General features: G+C 38.4%; 1 protein-coding gene across 5 annotated transcripts in view; it reads left to right on the forward strand.

The window, feature by feature from the left end:
- Positions 1-679: 679 nt before the first annotated feature.
- Positions 680-19,152, forward strand: part of RPRD2 (regulation of nuclear pre-mRNA domain containing 2) — a 79,042-nt gene continuing 60,569 nt past the window's right edge. For 3 of the 5 annotated variants that reach the window (XM_031967459.1, XM_031967462.1, XM_031967461.1), the window contains exon 1: positions 681-2,097. In XM_031967459.1, the coding sequence (XP_031823319.1) occupies positions 1,899-2,097 (199 nt within the window). In that variant the 5' untranslated portion in view covers positions 681-1,898. Of the gene's footprint in view, positions 2,098-19,152 lie in introns of all 5 variants that reach the window. The other 2 variants (XM_031967460.1, XM_031967463.1) reach the window with 2 other exon arrangements.

Consider the following 19,152-nt stretch of genomic DNA (forward strand, 5'->3'; position numbering starts at 1 on the left):
GTTTGAAAATAAACTCATGAGATCTCGCTACAGATAAAATTTATAATAAGCAAGTGGGAAATAAGCCATTAAGGTGAAGGGAAGGTTTTGTTTTTGTTTCTGTCGGGGTATGCTTTGTGGACAAATGGGAAGGAGAAACGGAAAAAGATTAAAGATGCAGGAGAAAGGGACAAGACTAAAGCCAATTCTCGAGAGGCGAAAGGGAAGGGATCAGAGATAGTGGACTGATTATATATACGATTATCCCTAAATGACCAGAGACAAGAGTGGGTGACGATCAGCAAAGATTCTGAAATAAAGTTCTCTTCCGATAGCCCCAATTCTTCCCTTGGGTTGGTTTGTCATCAGGAGCTAGAAAAGAAGCCCTTTATGGTGCGAGGCAATCTAGTTGTACCAGATTTAGAGAGAGTGCGATCTGCTAAAATGAAAAACGTGATTTGTGTGTGGCTTGCAAACTTCCAGTGGCAGCGCCGACAAAAACGCCAATCGCTCGGCTCTGCTGCGGAGGTGCTCACCCACAACCCCGACGGTCGCTTCCGCGGGGTACCGACGGGGCTCGGGGCTGGCTGGCGGGGTTACCTGACCCAGAGTCTTCGCTAGCTTGCTGGGTCTGGCGAGGCCACGGGCACAACTACACCTTCCAAGGCCTCCAAATCTCAAAGTTCGGGTGAAGTTGGACGTATTTGTTACTACTCTTTACGGTTTCCCCCTACGTGGTCTGAACGGTCAGGTGGCCCCGAATGGTTTCTCCCGAGGTGGAGTTGCAGAGAGAGGAGCGAGAAAAACCGTTCCCTTCAGGAGTCTGCGCAGTTCATGTCTTACTGTAGTTGGCGCATGCGCGTCTTCTGAGGCGCTGCAAGATGGCGGCAGGCCGCTTCGTCCCGATTCGGTGCTCCGGAGAGTTAGCGGAAGCGAGGGCTGCAGTCGCCCGGGAATAACAGTAGCTGCTTCGCAGTGGGAATTCCCTGGCCCTTTTCCGTGAGCAGAACGACATCAAGAGAGACCTTGAGGCCCCGAGATCCAAAGGGAGAGGGCAAAGCGGGCCCCTCCCCCAAACCTCCCCACAGATCGGCCGACTCTCTCTCCCCCCTCCCTTTTTTCCCAGCGCTCAACACGCGAGTTTGTGACACAGGCGCAGAAGGAGTCGGAGGGGGCCCTTTGCTCTCGCGCGTGTGCGGACTTCAGCGCGCGCTTTCCGTCTATCGATCTTGATTGGTCTAAGTGGATCGCCTCCACTCCTCCCCTTCCCTCTAGATTGAAGAGGAAGGGGAGGCGGGGCTGGGTGGCGCATGCGCAGCAACCTTACTGTCGCTGTTGCGTTGCAAAAAAAATTTCTGGCTGGGTAGTCTGGTGGCTCTCGTGCGAGGGCTGCGAGGGGTTTGAGAAAGTGTTACGGAGGGAAGGGGGTGGGGGTGAGGAGTCGGGTAGTGTTTAGGCGCCCGACACAACTCCCATCCCCCGTCCCACGGGACTCCCTGGTTCTGGTTGGGAGAGGGGCTATGAGTGCAAGGTGCCGGTCAGGCCCCTGCTAGAAGCAGGGTCCCTGCGTTCCAAAACGCTTGCCACTCGGGCCAGAGGTTTAGAAGGGCATTGCTCTAGGCCTTGTACGCCCCTGCCCTCTAAGCGAACCACCTCTGGTCCCGGACTGGTTTAAACACTACATCCGATTCCAAACTGATCAAAGTGCAAGACTAGCTGCTTCCTCGGCCGCCCCCTCTGAGCGCCTCGGGGCCGCCTCCGGCGCCGGCCCTCCCGCCCCCACCGCCAGCCCAGCCGAGCGCGTGCACCCGCTTTCTCTTTCCCTCTCAGCCCCCAGCTTGCACGCACCCGCAGTGATTGTTTTGCCCGCTCCCGCCGCCGCCGCAGGAGGAGCAGCAGCGCTTGTGCAAGGGGGAAAGATGGCGGCCGGCGGCGGCGGCGGAGGCGGCGGCAGCAAGGCCTCCTCGTCGGCTGGGGCCCTGGAATCTTCGCTGGATCGCAAATTCCAGTCGGTGACCAACACGATGGAATCCATCCAGGGCCTGTCGTCATGGTGCATCGAGAACAAGAAGCACCACAGCACCATCGTCTACCACTGGATGAAGTGGCTCCGCAGATGTGAGTGGCCCAGCGCCGGTTCGGGGCTACGGGAGGGCAGGGAGGGCCCGGCCGGGCCCAGGGGAGGGGAGGGCTTGGAAGGAAGCGCCGCCGGAGCCGGCCCACGGCTGCCCCAATCCCCAACCATAGCCGGTCGAGGGGCTTCGGGGGCTGCAAGAGACCGGCTCCCGTGGGGCCGGGCATGGCGTGGGTGACCTTGGGCCGCGGGGCCCGGATCTAGACGGGTTCCAGGTGCTCCTGGCTTCGGAACGGCGCTTGGCGAGCTGGCCGCGGCGCTGGGTTGGCGTGCGGGACGCCAACGGCTTCGTGCCTCTGTGGCCCCGGGCCTCGGCGTGCGCGGCCCCGATCTCCTCGGGCCGTCCTCCACTAACCCCCGAACGCCCCAACTTCTTTGTGCTCCGCCAATTTCCCACCCCGGGGCCCGGCGAAGGGGGTGGGGAAGGGGTCCGGCGCGAGGAGCGGGGGTCCGAGGTATAAAGCCCCCGGCCGCAGGCGGAGTTCCCACCCCGGCCTTAGAAAGGCGCTCGGCTCCTGGGGTGAAGGGGAAATGTAAACTTTGCTTCAGCCTAAATGCATTAATCAGGTGCTTTCCTCCAGGTCTTATGTTAGGAGAGCATTTCAGCCCTCTTCCTGTCCATAGGCTTAGAGAAACGAATACAGAAAACAAATTTGGAGGGGTAATTTTCCCCAGGGATAGCGTTCTATTACCTTCTCTTTGAATTTTCCCTTCAATAGAATTCCTTCCGTATTACTGCTTGAAATGGAGTTTCCAAACTGTCACTGAGTGGTGAATTTGCAGGAATGCCCTCATTTTGTAGGAAGGGTGACTACGGTGCCAGTTGCTGCTTTGTGAGAGAATACTTAATCTAAGCTCCTCAATGACCTTTCCGAATTTCATGTCCCTTGTGGCATTCTTTCTAGGACTTGTGCCCATCTCGACTTATAGTTGAGTTAAGCAGACTCGGGTGGTGTGGTTTAGTTTTGCTACTTAGTTTGGCCAATGTGGCCAAAAGTATCCAGGATGCACAGGTTACTGTGGAGAAATGTGTTGTGTGTTCTTTGATTTGGGCAACCGAAATATGGCAAGTATTTCGAAACTCAATTTTTTAAATTGCACTTATTTTTTATTCTTACTCCCTTTGCTTCAGTAGGCCTTAAGTAGAAAGGTAAAACATACAGAATTAGAGGCTTTATTATGTCTTTGTGTGCAAGTTTGTTGTTGGGAGCAGTGTTTCCAGGTTACCGTGGTAATCACACTGTACTACTAGAAAAGTACAAGGCTGCTGGGGTAGTCATTTGTGTGCTCAGATAGATTTTTTAAAAAATTAATCCCTTTCTGGGTAGTAAGTCATAGTAATAAAGGATACTTATCTGTAACTAATAAAGTTAACCAAAACTTTCTGTAGATTATAGTTTTTAGGGTTGTTGTTTTTAATGCATTGCATAACGTATGTGCTTATAAACAAACAGGTTTTTAAAAACTGAATAACCTTCCATTCTGTTTTAAAACATAACTGCCTTACCATTTAAATATTCTTATATCCGATTGGACATTGGGGGGGAAATATCAAATATATTGAAGTTGCAAGAAAATCCTATATTTTAGAGAACCAGTTGATCTTTGTGATGTTAGAAATCACAAGGCATATATTTATTAAAATTTCTGATTCTGGTTCTGAAGAAATATATTTCTGTGATTACAGATTGCCTTTTCTGCCCCAATGTACTGTTTATACTATGGCAGGTCAATGAGGGAACTAACCTTATCTTAAGGAGTAGAAAACAATTGATTCAGGCAGGCTTTTTCTTTCGAGTCCTTTTCTTTGGGAGGAGGAGAGGAAAGAGGGGTAGTGGAGGGGAGTATGATTATTTAGCATTTTTAAAAAGGACAATATGGTTGGAGGTCAGGATTTGGAGTCAGGAAGTTCTAGGTTCAGCTTCTCCTGCCTCTGACTTAAGGGGTCCTGGGTGACCCTGAGCAAATCACTTAACCTTTTTCTGCCTCAACTTACTCACTTGTAAAATGGAGATAATAGCATCCTTTTCAAAAAGGATCGTTGTGAGGGTCAAATGAGATATTTCTAAAGCATGTAGAAAGGTGTTTGGCACTTTCCTTCCTCAGTTTCCTCTTCTATAAAATAAGGGATTGGCTGCTTGATAATTAAAAGTTCCTTCCAGTTCTAATTTTGTGACCCTATAAACAGTTTTCTTGAGAACTGCCTGCAGAATGAAGTTATTCTGAGAAAATAATGATTTTTCAGGAATGATTTTATATAGTGACATTGCATTTAAATTTAATGAATAACTTTTAACCTTGCTTTTAAACCCTCTGAAAACTCCATCATAAAGGCTTTGAAATCTGACCAGGTTTCTAGGGCCAACTGGTATATAAAACTGAACAAGTGAAGTTTTATCTTTTGGCACCATCACCCTCTCTTTATCTCTACCTTGATGCTCTCTCTCTACCCTGCCTATGTCCCTTGTTTTTTGTTTTTTGTTTTTCTGGCAATCATTGTCTTATTTCAGTCATTTTAACCTTTCTAAGATTTTTGTTGAGTCCTTTCAGTTGCCTACATTTCTGTGACCCCATTTGAGGTTTTCTTGGCAAATATACTGGAGCCATTTGCCATTTTCTCCTCCACTTTATTTTACAGATAAGGAACTGAAGCGAACGGGAATAAGTGACAGACAGGCTCAGGATCATATAGATACTAAGTGTCTAAGGCTGGATTTGAGCTCAGATCTTCCTGATAAAGCTACTAAGTGTCTAAGGCTGGATTTGAGCTCAGATCTTCCTGATATTTCAGACACCTAGCTGCCCTTGCTGAGACTATATAAACTTAATTACTACTCCCTAGAATGTTTGTATTTTTTAACTTTATTTTCAATTGTAGAGTAAAAGGTGGAGTACCTTTTTAAAAAAAATTTCAATATTTTTGCATCATAAAGTAAGTTGAGGACAAAAGTTTTGAGGAGGGATATGTTAGGGGGTCATGTTTTAGGTGCTTTAGGTGATAGCTGCCTTCTTTTCAGGCTGCAGGAGGACCCACATTAATTTACCTATCTGAATCATATATTGTATGATCACTTTGGGAAGTAACCAATCCAAGCCTGAAGAAACACTGAACTGTTCCATTTCAAGATATTTTAGGTAGGCAAGTAAGAAAAGTAACTGATATAGGTGGTATTAATGGGCCTAAACTTTGGCTCTGACATGGCCATTACTTACAATTTTGTTAAATCCTTCAACTGTTCCTCCTTCCACATCTTCCAGTTCCTCCCTTCCAAAAACAACCAACCATTACTAGTTATTGTTTTTGTGAAAAGTCCTGAACATTCACAGATTGTAACCAATTTGTGTTATGAATTCACAGCTACAGATTACATTCACAGAAAGCAGGAGTTCAAAACACATTGGAACATGGTTCTGGAAGTAAGAAGGCTTAAACCAGGTCATAAGAAACAGTTAAAGAATTGAATGTGTTTAGCTTGGAGAAAAGATTTGGAAACATGATTGCATGATTTGGAGGATACACAAGATACTGAGTTTCCGAAGGAAGTTTTTGAACATTATTCCAAGACACCCATCCCACCCCCCACATACACTTTTTATATATGAGGAAAGTGAGATCCAGATAGTGTCACATGAATAATAGAAAAGCCAAAATTTGAATCACATATGATTCCAAATCTCTCTATGTCAAGTGGAAGGAGAAACTAGATTTGTTCTGCATGGCCCTGGAGAATGGAATTAGAAAGAATGAATAGATATTATAGGGAACTGCATTTGCCTTAATATAAGAAGACCTTCCTGATAGAGGTGTCTTAAAAAAAACTGAATGGGCTGTCAATCTGAGGCTGAGTGATTGCTTGAGAAGGGGGAACTTGAACTTTACATAGGGGTTATATATTCCTTCAAGCAGTAAGATTTTGTGACCAAATGATCCAAATAGCTTACTAGAGGGGAATGGAAAATCTGGCAGGGATAGGGCTTATAGATGCTAAATAAATGTTTTTCATTCATTCTCATTTCACCTTTGCTCTTTATCCTCCAGACCTTGTATCTTATTCTGTGCTGGGTTGATTTGGTTTTGGAGCAGAGAAAGGAAAGAGGGATTGATAAATAATTGTCTTGAATGGTAAAATGTTATTTTTGTTCCTTTTTTTCTACAAATTAGACATTTTAATTTTAGAATGACTGCAATATAGCCACCGACCATATGATGAATTCATTGTAATCAGGGTACCAAAAAATTATTAACATGTTAATATGGCGACTGACAAACCAAGCTTTCTGGCCTTTTGGTTACAACCTGAGACCCCTTCCTGTGACTGGTCCATAGACAGCTTTTCTTTTCTTCATAGTAAGACCCTAACAGTAACACATAATCAGGCCAACCTTCTTTAATGTCACAAAATCTACTTTACTATGGAAGTGAGACTTTATAATGATATAAATTCTATAGGTATAGGCAGTACATATTTCAGCTTAGATGAATTTTCCTTAGACATCTCTAGTTGCATGCTTCAGTTCTCTCCCTACTCCAATCCATCTTCCCCTCAGATGTCAAATTGATCCTTCTAAGGTATAAGTCTGCCTGTATCACATCTTGCACTCCCCATTCAAAAAACTCTAGGGGTTCTCTATTACCTCCAGTTTTTTTCCCATGACAACAGGAAGAATGAAAAAAATCTGGTCTCTTAATTATTACTCTCAGGCTTATACTGGGCTAGTTTCCCATACTTCAAGCTGACTTATTCTATTTGATTTTCCATAAACTTAAATATTTTCTCTATATTTCTAACTGTCATTTACCTTCCTCTAAATACTTGGGTTCTGTCACCTATTTTTTCATGAATTTATAGACTCATAGAAGATATTCTGTACTTCATGGCATTGCTAGAGATATATCTTACTTAGCTGTTCCTATGATCCATCTGCCAGGACCAGGAAAGCCTTTAATACTTTGTTGCAGTGTTATTCACCATTATGGTGCATTTGTGATAGTTAGAAGAAAGCATGTTATTTTGGTACCAATAGAAAGACCTTGTGCCATACATATGTGCCCTACCACTCCTATTCCTCTCCCTAGTCTTGAAGGAGCATCTAAGAAAGAGTGTAGAAAAAGGAATACTGGCTCTGGACACAGGAGACCTGGGTTGAAATCGTACCACAAACTTATCAACTGTGAGCTCTCTTCAGCCTCAGTTATTTCATCTATAAAATGAAAATAATAAATTTTTATAAAAGCTGTGACCAAATCAAGGTTTTTGTGAGGACTGAAAGAAAATAATTTGTAAATCTTTAAAGTACTTTTTGAATGTCTGATGTAATTAATATGTGTTCATATTGTAAGAGACACCATAATACAATAGAGTTGGCTTTGGGTAGGGAGACGGGTTCACATCATGTCTGTGTGATCTTGGGCAAACTTAGCCTTGTCAGGATTATAGGCAGCTCTTTAAGACTTACATGACATGAGGACTAGGATAAGGAAATTTACCCGGAAAACTCAGGGATACTTAGAGGAAATCTCTGAGAAGAGAGTAATTAACTGGCCTCTGGGGTTCCTCCACATGAATACAAGTGTAAATTAGGAGAATGAATCCAGAGAAAATGATAAAGTATAAATCTTCTTGGGAATATATCAGAAAAGACATTCCACATTAAGTTGTAAAGTTCTTCAGAATAAAAATTGTTTTATTCTTTGTAAACTCAGATCTTGGCATTGTACCTGATACCTACTAAGTGCTTCATGTTTATTTATTGGGGGGAAAAAAGACTTATATGACAAAGTACCAGTCTACAAGTGGTAGAAGGCAGTATCCTACTCCACTGAAATAACAGGTCTAGTTCCTATTTTACTATTCCTAATGTAATTTTTCAGATCTGTCCAAAATTCAGGAGAAAATAAATTATTTTTCCAGTTTTCCTGAAACAGTACCAGAACATTTATCAAAAGAAATATAATCATCTTGTATAATGGCTAAGCTATATTTAAAAGAAAATTTTAACCACCTAGAAAAATTCTGATAGAATATGCTGAATTGGACTTTATGATTTTTGTCTTAGCAGCCAATAGGTTTTGACAGTGAGGAGAAGGTTTACACATAAATTAAAAAGTAGCATTGGAATTATTTAGGGATTCAGGCTGACATTTTGAGGTTTTACTCTCATTTCCAAACAGTTTTAGCTTGTCTGAGTTTCCTGGCATTCACAGATAATTAACACAAAAAATTCTCATTTGACTTATTGGTCTTGGCCAATCTATTAAAATCAAAATCACTTTACTAAGTATTAATTTTTGATTAGGGTGAATGAAATTAGTGATTAGGATATGTAAAAGGAACACAAAAGGAAGTATATAATAAATCCCACATTATCTTCAGAGTTGTTCAATTTGTGCTTCATTACTTACATATGATTCATTAGTATATGTCTTCTTTTACCATCACTTCCATTTCTCTATCCTCAGGACCTCTGTTTTTCTTATTCACTCTTTCAGTACCTTTTGAAGACCTTAAGGTTTTTAAGAGGCACTTGTGTCTCCACCCATGAAAATTTTTATTAGTCAGTACTGTATCATATATTACTCTTAATATGTTTATCCTTCTAGGTTTCTCTGGGCTCTTGTATTTGTATTTCAAACCACATACACATTTCTGATCTTTTCATCTCAAATACTTAAAAGACCCCTATTTGGTTAAAAGTCTTCTTGCCCCCTTCCTTCTTCTCAGGATTATATTCAGCTTTGCAAAGTTGGTTGTATGTCTTCATCTTTTGTCTTTTAGAATGTTGTATATCCCATGATCTCTCATTTTTAGTAGAAACTGACAGGTCTTATATGGTCCCAACTGAAATTCCTGAATATTTGAACTGGTGTTTTTTTGGTAATATTTTTTCTTTGACATGAAAGTTCTGGGTTTTGGTTGTGACATTCCTGGGACTTCTTTTTGGGAGGTGATCCGTAGATTCTATCTTTACTTTGACCTGTGATTCTAATACATTTGGACAGTTTGCATTTGATTTCTTGTGTCCAGGCTTAAAACAAAAACAACATTAACCACATTGTTTTCAGGGAGCCCAATGATTCTTAAAATCTTTCCCTTGTTTTTTAAAGGTCAGTTTTTTTATATTAATATCTTATTTTATTCTGTCTTTTCATTTTTTTAGGGGGGGGGTATTTTTTTTAACTGCCTCATGGATTCATTGATTTCTATTTCCTTTTTTCTAGTTTTGAATCTCCTTTTCTACAAAGATTTTTCTTAAAGGTCTTTCTCTTCTAAGCTACTCTTTATCCTTCCATTGTTTTCCTTCAAAATAAATTTTTTTTTTCTATTTTACTTCATTTCCTTTGAGTATTCATATAGTTTTTGTGGAGAAATCCTTTTTTTTTTTAATTTTTTATCTACTTGTGTAATGTGCAGGCTAGCTTTCTGGAGGATCTCAGAACCAGCCCAAGTCCTTGGTCTTAGTGGAGGAGGCAGGAGAGCCACCAGGATGATCAAAAATAAAATGTCTCTCTTCCAGTCCTTCTTGGCCCTTACATACTCTTATTACAATTACATCATTCCATCATACTTGTATGTGTGAACTAGAGAACATCACTATACTAAGTATATATGTGAACTAGAGAACAATCATCTCATCAATTCCACTGAGTTAATAATACCTGGTTTCAAGTGTACTTCTCCAGTTCTGGCTCTCTACATATTTGCAGTTGTACTCCTTCCTTTTCAGAGGGCTCTGGATTTGCATTAATTTTTGATACTGAGTGATGTTTTTAAAAAATGTACTTTCTTCTCCAGCTTTAGTTCCTAAACTGTTAGTTTGTGGTAAGATTAGGCTTCCCTTCCTTCCTCCTCTTTACACTTTTGAATGTGTGGTTAGTTTTGTTTGGTTCTTGTCCTAATCCTTCTTGGATTAGGACAATCCTAAAACCTTCTTGGAACTTTGAGGTTCAGCATGGTAGATGTTCAGGACTGACTCTTTCCCTCCCTCCCCCTCATGTGTGTGTCACGCGCACTCACTCTCTCTCTCTCTCTCTCTCTCTCTCTCTCACTCTCTCTCTCTCTCTCTCTCTCTCTAGATAGTGTTACAGATTACAGAGCCCCTGGTCTCCCTGGAACTTTTGTCAGGGAAGTCCTTTGCTCTTGCTGCCACAGAGAATCTTGCAAAGTTCATCCTGTTTGATCTCTCATAAACCTGGTGCTCACTTTGCTTTCATTCCTTTTCTAGTCAGGGACTTTTGACAACTTGTTGTAAATTCTAAGGTAGAAGATATCATTACAGTTTCCCATAAATTTTTGACCATTATTCAATCTGGTGGGAACTTAAAGGTTTTGTTGAAGTAATAGGTATAGTGGAGCTGGGCAGCATGCTCATTTTTAGTGGAAAGTGTGAATTATTTGTTTATGAGATGCAATTTACCTATTTTATCTATCTGAAAAAAATACCTTTAGTCATTTGTATAGTGATTTGAGGTTAATTATTATTATTAAGAGACACAAGTGCCTCTTAATGTGTATAAAGAACTCAAAGATTTCAATAAAATTCCCCACAAGAACATATTTTCATACTGCCTTGGCTTGTAGTTGCATGGAGTTTGTTTGCTTGTTTTTTTGGTCAGGACATCAAATCATTATATTTGTTTTTAGTTATATTCATGTTTATTATTAGATATAAAAACTATTATTTGGCTAGGGAAAATTGTACCTTTTTATGATAAGAAATAATAGCAATTCTGCTCCATTTTTTGAAAGGTACAATGGCAAAAATTAAAATTATTTTGTGAAATTTTATATTTCAGGTGTTTGGGTTCTGTTGTTTTGTTTTCATTTTTATAGAGAGTGTACTAGGTTCAGTTACCATCTTTATCCAAATAATTCCCAGAACCATATCTCCAATTCTTAACTCTTCTAAGCTCAGGTTATGTACCAGTAGTTGCCTATGAAACATTTCAAGTTAGATAGCCATTAGTAAGTAAGCATCTCAAATTCAATAGAATTTGTTATTTTTCCTCCCAAAATCTCTTCTGCTCCAAAGCTTCCCTATTTTTTTCAAGGGCATCGACCACTCTTGATGTTATCTTCCTCTCCACATTCCCCTTTACCCCACACATGCCAATAGTTGCTAAATCTTGTCGTTTCTTTCTCCACAGCCTCTTTTGATTTTGTGTCTGCCACAACTCCAATCTATCTTCCCTACAGCTGCCAGGATGACTTTCCTAAAGCATGTCACTTCCCTACTTTATAAACTCCAGAGCCTTCCTCTTAATTTCTGGGGTCAAATATAAATCCTCAATTTGGCTTGACAGTCTTAATAACTAAGCCCCTTCTTCAGTGTTCTTCTACATTATTCCTCTTCATGCATAATGAGTTCTAGTTTTATTGGTCTACTTGCTATAAATGCACACATGATACTCCATTAACTGTGACTCCCCCATTGACTGGAATTCTTTTCTTACTTATTTTCATCTCTTTCAAGAGTTATATTCTACATGAAACCCTTTCTTATTCTCCTTCCTCCTTATATATATATTCTCCAACCCCCATCTAAGCCCCTGTAATACAGGGACATGTATTACTTTATCTTTACATTTCTAACACTTATCCTGCTTTCCTGAGCCCACAGTAGGAGCAGGACTTACAGAGTAATTGAATAACAGCTAAAATTTAAATTTAGTGCTTTGGTTATAGGGAAGGAAATACTTTGCATACATTATCATTTCATAATAAGGATCACTCTTATGAGGAAAATGGGACATGTATTATTATTCCGATTATACCTATCACAAGGTTATAGAAATAGCCGTGGACCTTAGAAGTATTTGAGCCTAGCTCCCTGGTTTTACAGATGAGAATACTGATAATGAGAGATGTTCAGCAAAACTGCTAACTTGTCTGACATAAAGTATTCCACAGTGAAGGTAGGGGGATGCCTTCTGTTATTTATTATTTAGGTCCAAATTTGATCATTATAATTTATAGCATTCAATTAGATTGCTTCTTGTTCCTTCTCTCGCGCACGTGCTCGATCGCCCTCTCTCTCTTTTTTTTGCTGAAGCAATTGGGGTTAAGTGATTTGCCCAGGGTCACACAGCTAGGGAGTATTAAGTGTCTGAGATTAGACTTGAACTCAGGTCCTTCTGACTTCAGGGTTGGTGCTCTATCCCATTGTGCCACCTAGCTGCCCCTCTTATTCCTTCTCTTTGCCTTGTTGTGTGTATAATGTTTCTTGGTTCTGTTGTTATCATTCTGCATCAGTTCTTATAAACCTTTCCCTGCTTCCCTGTATTTCTGTTCATCACTTTATACAACAATATTCTATCAAATTTATGTACCATAACTTGGTTTTTTAAAATGTGTTCTTACTAATCTATGCAAGGCAACTCAGTAGCACAGTGAATAGAGCCTGAATCTAGTCAGGAATACTTGAGTTCAGATCTCAGATAATGACTGTCTGGACAATGTCTGCTACAGTTTCCTCATCTGGAAAATAGGGGTAGCAATAATATCCACTTCTCAGGATTATTGTGAGAATCAAATAAGATCACAAAGATAAAGCAAGCTCCTAATACAGAAACTGACACCTGATAAGTGCTATATAAAAATGTTAGTCATTAATAGCTTTTGTTTTCATCACCAAAATTTCTCCCAGCATTGTTTCCCCATCCACGGGAGCCATCCAATAAAAAGAATTTATTTTTATGATGAAAGGGGGAAAATCAACAAAATGAATTAAAATATGATGACCTTGCAGAGGAATGTAATGAAAATATTTTCTCATTTTTTTTTCAAGTCATGCTAATTTTTTATACTTTTGTAACATTTCACTTTTGTTTTGTGATTGTTTTTTCCATTTACATTATCATTATTACATTGTCTTTTCTTCATTCTGCACTAGTATTTGCAAATCTTTTCATGCTTTTTGAATATATCATATTTGCTCTTTATTATAGCCCAAACATATTCCTTAAATTCAGTGTACCATAATATGGCCGTGTTTCCAGTTTTTTGCTTTGACAAAAAAAAAAAAAAAAAAAATGCTGCAGTCAATATTCTGATGTATGTGAGAATTTTCTGCTTATCAGTGGCCTCTTATCATATGTCTAGTAGTGAAATCCCTGGATCAAAATTTATGAATAATTTTGGTTACTTGTAATTCAATTTTGGTTACTTGTAATTCCAAAGTGCCTTCTAAAATTGCTTGATCAATTTCAAGTTCTACTAGTAGTAAATTGATGTCTGTCCAGAACCTTCCAACACTAATTATTTCTATCTTTTGTCATCCTTTAAGTATTGTATCCTAATAGTTCCTGTACTTGGTAGTTAAATCAATATTAACAAGCTGACGTTTTTCTCTTGAGGAATTTTTGTCATAAATTCATATGTCCAAACATATATTTAAAAATTCATGCTTTCATGCTACTAAGATGTGTTTGAATACTTAGATGTTCAAGACACTTTGCTGAGAATACATATATCTTTTTTTGTCTTCGAAAAATTTAAAATTATTTAGAAAATGTAAACATCAATATATAAATGCCAAGGCTGGTATAACAAAAATACTTTAATAATTCAGGCATTTAATCAGTAAACATTTATTAAGCACATACAGTATATAGATAGTATGCTAGGCCCTGCAGATGAAAAGATACAAATGAAATGATTTCTCTCTCTAATGGGCTTCCTAAATTACATTGGAAGAGACAATATATGACACATAAGGACAAGGTAATATGGATGAGGGGAGAGGAATTGGCAATTGAAAGGAATAGGAAAGGCCTTATGTAGAAGAGGGTCATAGTTGAGATGAACTTTAAAAAAAACTGAGAATTCAAAGAGGGGTATTTTTAAGGAGCAAGTGAATTCCAGGCATAGGAAACAATTGTGAAAAAGCCTGGAAAATTTATATGTGAACTTTAGTCCAGTCAAATTATTACACAGTTAGAATCAAAAACTGAGTCAGAGAGGAGGAGGAGGAAAAGAGGGATATATTTAGGAATCTTTTATGTAAAGGTAGTTTATGAAGCCATAGTTTCTCTAAGGGAGAAAATATAAAGACAAAATTTATACAGGTAAGAGTCTAAGCCATGGGAAACTGGAGGAGGGAAACCAAAAAGAGAAAATGTCAAAGCGAAATCAGGACATAGCTTTGTCTAAGGGAAAAGAATTAGGAAAAAAAGAAATGAAAAAGGTTAAATTTCCTGAAATTATTATTTGCATGTTTACCCTGTTGCTGGCTAGCTTGTCACTTATTTAGAATCAGTCCAATTTAGTGTGCTGTTTTTAAAAAATTATTTATTATATTGATGCTCTTAAGAAAAATAGATAATCACTTCCCAAATTTCCTGTCTACAATAAAACTCTCCTTTTGTTAAAAAAACAAAACAAAACAAAACAAAAAAACCATACCCAATCATTGACCGTATCTTAGAATGTGGTCTATCACCTCTCCACTGAGAAAATAGGAATGTCTCCATACCTTTCTGCTGTCATTGATCTGTGTTTTGATTGAGGTTTTTTAGGTATTTTCCTTTATATTATCATAGTCTAACTTTACTTCATTTCTGCTTACTTCTCTACCTTAATTCATATGTCTTCGTAAGCTTTCCTGAATGTCTCAATGTTCTTACATTGTAGTAATTATGTTACATTCAATTTGACCAGCCTTTCTCCAATCCATAGATACACCATTGTTTTTCAGTTTTTTTGTATTTTTCCCCCACTTTATTTGACTTATTTAATATTTTCCCCATTGTTTATTGTTTATATAACAATATATTGTTTATATTTAAACAATTTTGTTACATTTGTATATTTGGCTTTTTTACATTTGTTGTTTACATTTACTTTTTTACGTTGTTGAATTCTAGATTTTCTCCCTTATCCCCACCCACAATTAAGAAACCACGTGTGAAGTCATGTAAAACATTTCCATGAAACTTATATTGTAAAAGAGAACATAGATCTCCCACTCTAATAAAAATAAAAACCCTCAAGGAAAATAAAGTTTAAAAAAGAGAAAGAATGCTTTAATCTGTATTCAGACACAATCAAATTTCTTCTCTGGATATGAATAGGATTTTTCATAAATCCTTCAAAGTAGTTGTGGATCATTGTACTGCTGAGAATAACAAAGTCATTTACAGCTAGTTATCCCAGAACATAGCTATTTTGTTTGAGTTCACAGAGGATTTTGCAGATTTTTTTTTTCTGAGAGCATCCTGCTCATCATTTCCCCTAAAACATTAATATTCCATCACAGTATGTTGTTTTTTTCCATCACAAAAAGTGCTACTCTAAATATTTTGATATATATGAGACTTTACCCTCTATGATGTATTTGGAGGGATATGCTCAGTAGTGGTATTACCAAGTCACATGGTATAAACAATTGAATTGATTTCTGGTATGCTTCTTAAATCATTTTCCAGACTGATTGAACAAATCATCACAGGTGTATAGATTAATAACTGACAAGGACTTTGGAGGGCACTTATCTAGTCTATCCTGTCATTTTATAAATGAGAAAGCTGAGATCTTGAGAATTTAAGTGATTAACCCAAGGTCATACAACTTCATAACCTAATAGATCAAGAGTTAGAAGAGACCTCAGAGGTCATCTAATCTCATTTCCAATTGGGAAACTGAGGCTTATAGAGGTTCAGAGGTTTGCCAGTGATCACACAGCTAGTAAATAACAGATACGGGACTTGAAGCCTGTACTTCCAAATCTGAGTCACTAACTGGCTAATGACTGTCAGAACTTAGCTTTTAACTGAAGTCCTCTGATGCATTTCTCTTTTCTATCATATAGTATGCCTGTCTTTTCACAGCCACTCTAATTTTGACTTTTTTTCCTTACCAGTTTACTGAGTATGGCTGGTTTACATTCTTTTGTAAATAATGATGTGGGGAATTTTGTCCTATGATTGTCGGGGTTTTTTTTTTTTAAGTCAGCTAGTCCACAAGCATTTATTATATTCCAGGCACTGGGATACACATACACTTTCTCTCTCTCTCTCTCTCTCTCTCAAATCTTGCAGTGGAAGCTGCCTCAGAGAACATCTAATTCAGGTCCCACCATTTTTGTACCTGAGGGAACTGAGGCCCTTGGATGGTAAGCAACTTTGCCAAGATTGACAAGAGCAATAAGTAGTGTTAGAATTGGCATGTGAACCTAGACCCTCCAACATAGAGCCAATACTTTTTCCACTGAATTATACTATCCTCTTATGAATTTTTCCTCTAGCGGTAGATCCAAAACCTTGATCCCTTTGAGTTTTTTTATGATGTCTTTTTACATTAAGGGAAAATATATTTGAAATCCATTTGTTAAATATTTAGTACAAGATATTAGCTTAAACCTAAATTTTGCTAAACTATTTTCAAGTAGTTTTCCTTACAGAACTTGTCGAATAGGGAACCTTTTCTTAATTGTGTTCTTGGGTTTATCAAGACTGAGCTTCAATGAGTCCTGCTCATTGAATTTCTTCTACTGATCCACCTATCATTCCACTTCTTTTGTTGTTGCTCATTTAGTAAGTGCCAACTCTTTGTAACCCATAAACCATAGCACACCAGATCCTTCTGTCCTCCACTGTCTCCTAAAGTCTGAGTTCATGTTTGTTGTTTCCTTGACATTATCCAATTCAACCTCTGCCTTACCTTTTTCCTGTAATCTTTCACAACATTAGGGTTATAGCTAATAGATCTGTCATCTTCTTATCTGGCCAAAGTATTTAAGCTTCAGCTTCTGTATTTGACGTTCCAGTGAATAGCCTGAATTAATTTCTTTCAAGTACTGACTGATTTGAGCTCCTTGATGTTCACAGGACTCTTAAAAATCTTTTCCAGCACCACAATTCAAAAGTGTGGATTTTGCAGCACTCATCTTTCCATTACTACTGGAAAAATCATAGCTTTAATGATATAAACTTTAGTCAGCAAGGTGATGTCTCTGCTTTTAGTATGCTTTCCAGATTTGCTATAGCTTTCCTTCCAAGGAAAAGGCATTTTTAATTTCATGGTTGCAGTTGCCCAAAGATATTAAATCTGACACTGTTTTCCATTTCTTCTCCCCGTTTGCCATAAGTGATGGGACCAGTTGCCAAGATTTTAGTTTTTTGATGTTAAGCTTAAAGCAGCTTTTACATATTCTTCTTCACTTCAAGAAGCTTCTTAACTATACTTTCTGCCATCAGAATATCATCTACATATCTGAGGTTGATGATATTTCTTTCTTCCTGTAATTCCAGCCTGAGGCTGGATTCTACTTAACTAGTACCAAATGATTTCATGATTACTGCTTTATGATATAGTTTGAAGACTGTGCTAGTCAGTTGCTTTTCAGTCCAATTTTTGAAAACTATGTCCTTTGAAATTTTTGATCTTTATTCCTCAAAATAAATTTTTGAATTTAGATGGCAAAGTGGATAGAGCACTGGGCCTAGAATTGGGAACACTAATCTTTCTGAGTTCAAATTTTGCCTTAGATATTTACTAGCTGTATGATTCTGTACAAGTCACTTAATCTTGTTTGCCTCAGTTTTCCTATTTGTCACATGAATTAGAGAAGGAAATGATAGCCCACTCCAGCATCTTTACCCCCCCCCCCCCCCCAAAAAAAAAACCAGCCAAACAATTCTTTGGGAAATTGTTTTATCACTAAAATTATAAATTTTATTTGTCTCATTGTGTATTTTTATCAATCATTAAATATTTATTAAATGTCTACTGTGTTAAATGCTGGGGATACACAAAAAGCAAAAAATAATCCCTGCCTTCAAGAAACTTACAATCTAATGGAGGAGACAGTTTGCAAGCAAATATCTACAAAGAAGGTTATACACAAGATGAATAGATGATTAGCAGAGGGAATTCACTGAAATTAAGAGGGGGTAAAAGAAGACTTCCTTTAAAAAGTGAGAATTTAGTTGAAACTTAAAGGAAGCCAGGGAGGCTAACAGTTGGATCAGAGGTGGGAGAGTGTTCTAGACATGGGGGAATAGAGAATCCTTGGAGCCATGAGATGGAAGACCAAGAGATAGAAGGCATGTTGCATTATGAGTTTTGTTTATAATTGGTTACTGCATTGATCAGAATTTCTCATTGTCTTTCAGAATAATCTTCCTTTACTTTTTGTGGTCGTTATATAAATTGTTCTGGTTCTGCTCACTTCACTTGCATTAGTCATATAGATCTCAGGTTTCCATAAAATTGTAATGATTGTCATTTCTTACAGCACAATAATAGGTTACATTCATATACCAATATTTCTTCAACTAATCAGTTATTCCTTAACTGATGGATACCCACATTGTTTCCAGTTCTTTCTATCACAAAATAAACTGCTTTAAATATTTTTGTACATCTGCATCCTCTATCTTTGTCCTGTACTTCTTTGGAGTGTGTATCTTAATAGTGCTATCTTTGAATCCATTCTTACTTTTTCATGACACCAGCCCACCAAACAAGTCTTAGAAATGAGATTAGTTTGATATGACACAAGTGGTTTGTTTTTTGTTTTTTGCTTTAATAACTTTTTGTTTTCAAAATATATGCAAAGTTTTCAACATTCCCCCTTGTAAAACCTTCCAAATTTTTTCTGTCCCTTCCCTCCACTCCTTCCCCTAGACAGCAAGTAATCCAGTCTATGTTAAACATGTGCAATTCTTCCATACATATTTCTATAGTTATTCATTCTATACATAATTCTATAGTTATGCTGCACAAGAAGAATCTGATCACAAAGGGAAAAAAATGAGAAAGAAAACAAAAAGCAAACAAAATCGACATAAATGGTGAAAATACTCTGTTGTAAACCACATTCAGTTCCCATAGAGTACTTTGTGGATGCAGATGACTCTCTCAATTATAAGTCTATTGGAATTGGACTGAATCACCTTCTTGTTGCTGTGTACAATGATCAGGTTCTACTCACTTCACTTAGCATCAGTTCATATAAGTCTCTCCAGTCTGCTGGTCATTTCTTATAGAAATGCTCAAACTACTATTTTCATATATAAAACTGCTTCATCCCATCTATCC

Source organism: Sarcophilus harrisii, chromosome 4 (genome assembly GCF_902635505.1).
Source record: "Sarcophilus harrisii chromosome 4, mSarHar1.11, whole genome shotgun sequence".
NCBI lineage: Eukaryota > Metazoa > Chordata > Mammalia > Dasyuromorphia > Dasyuridae > Sarcophilus > Sarcophilus harrisii.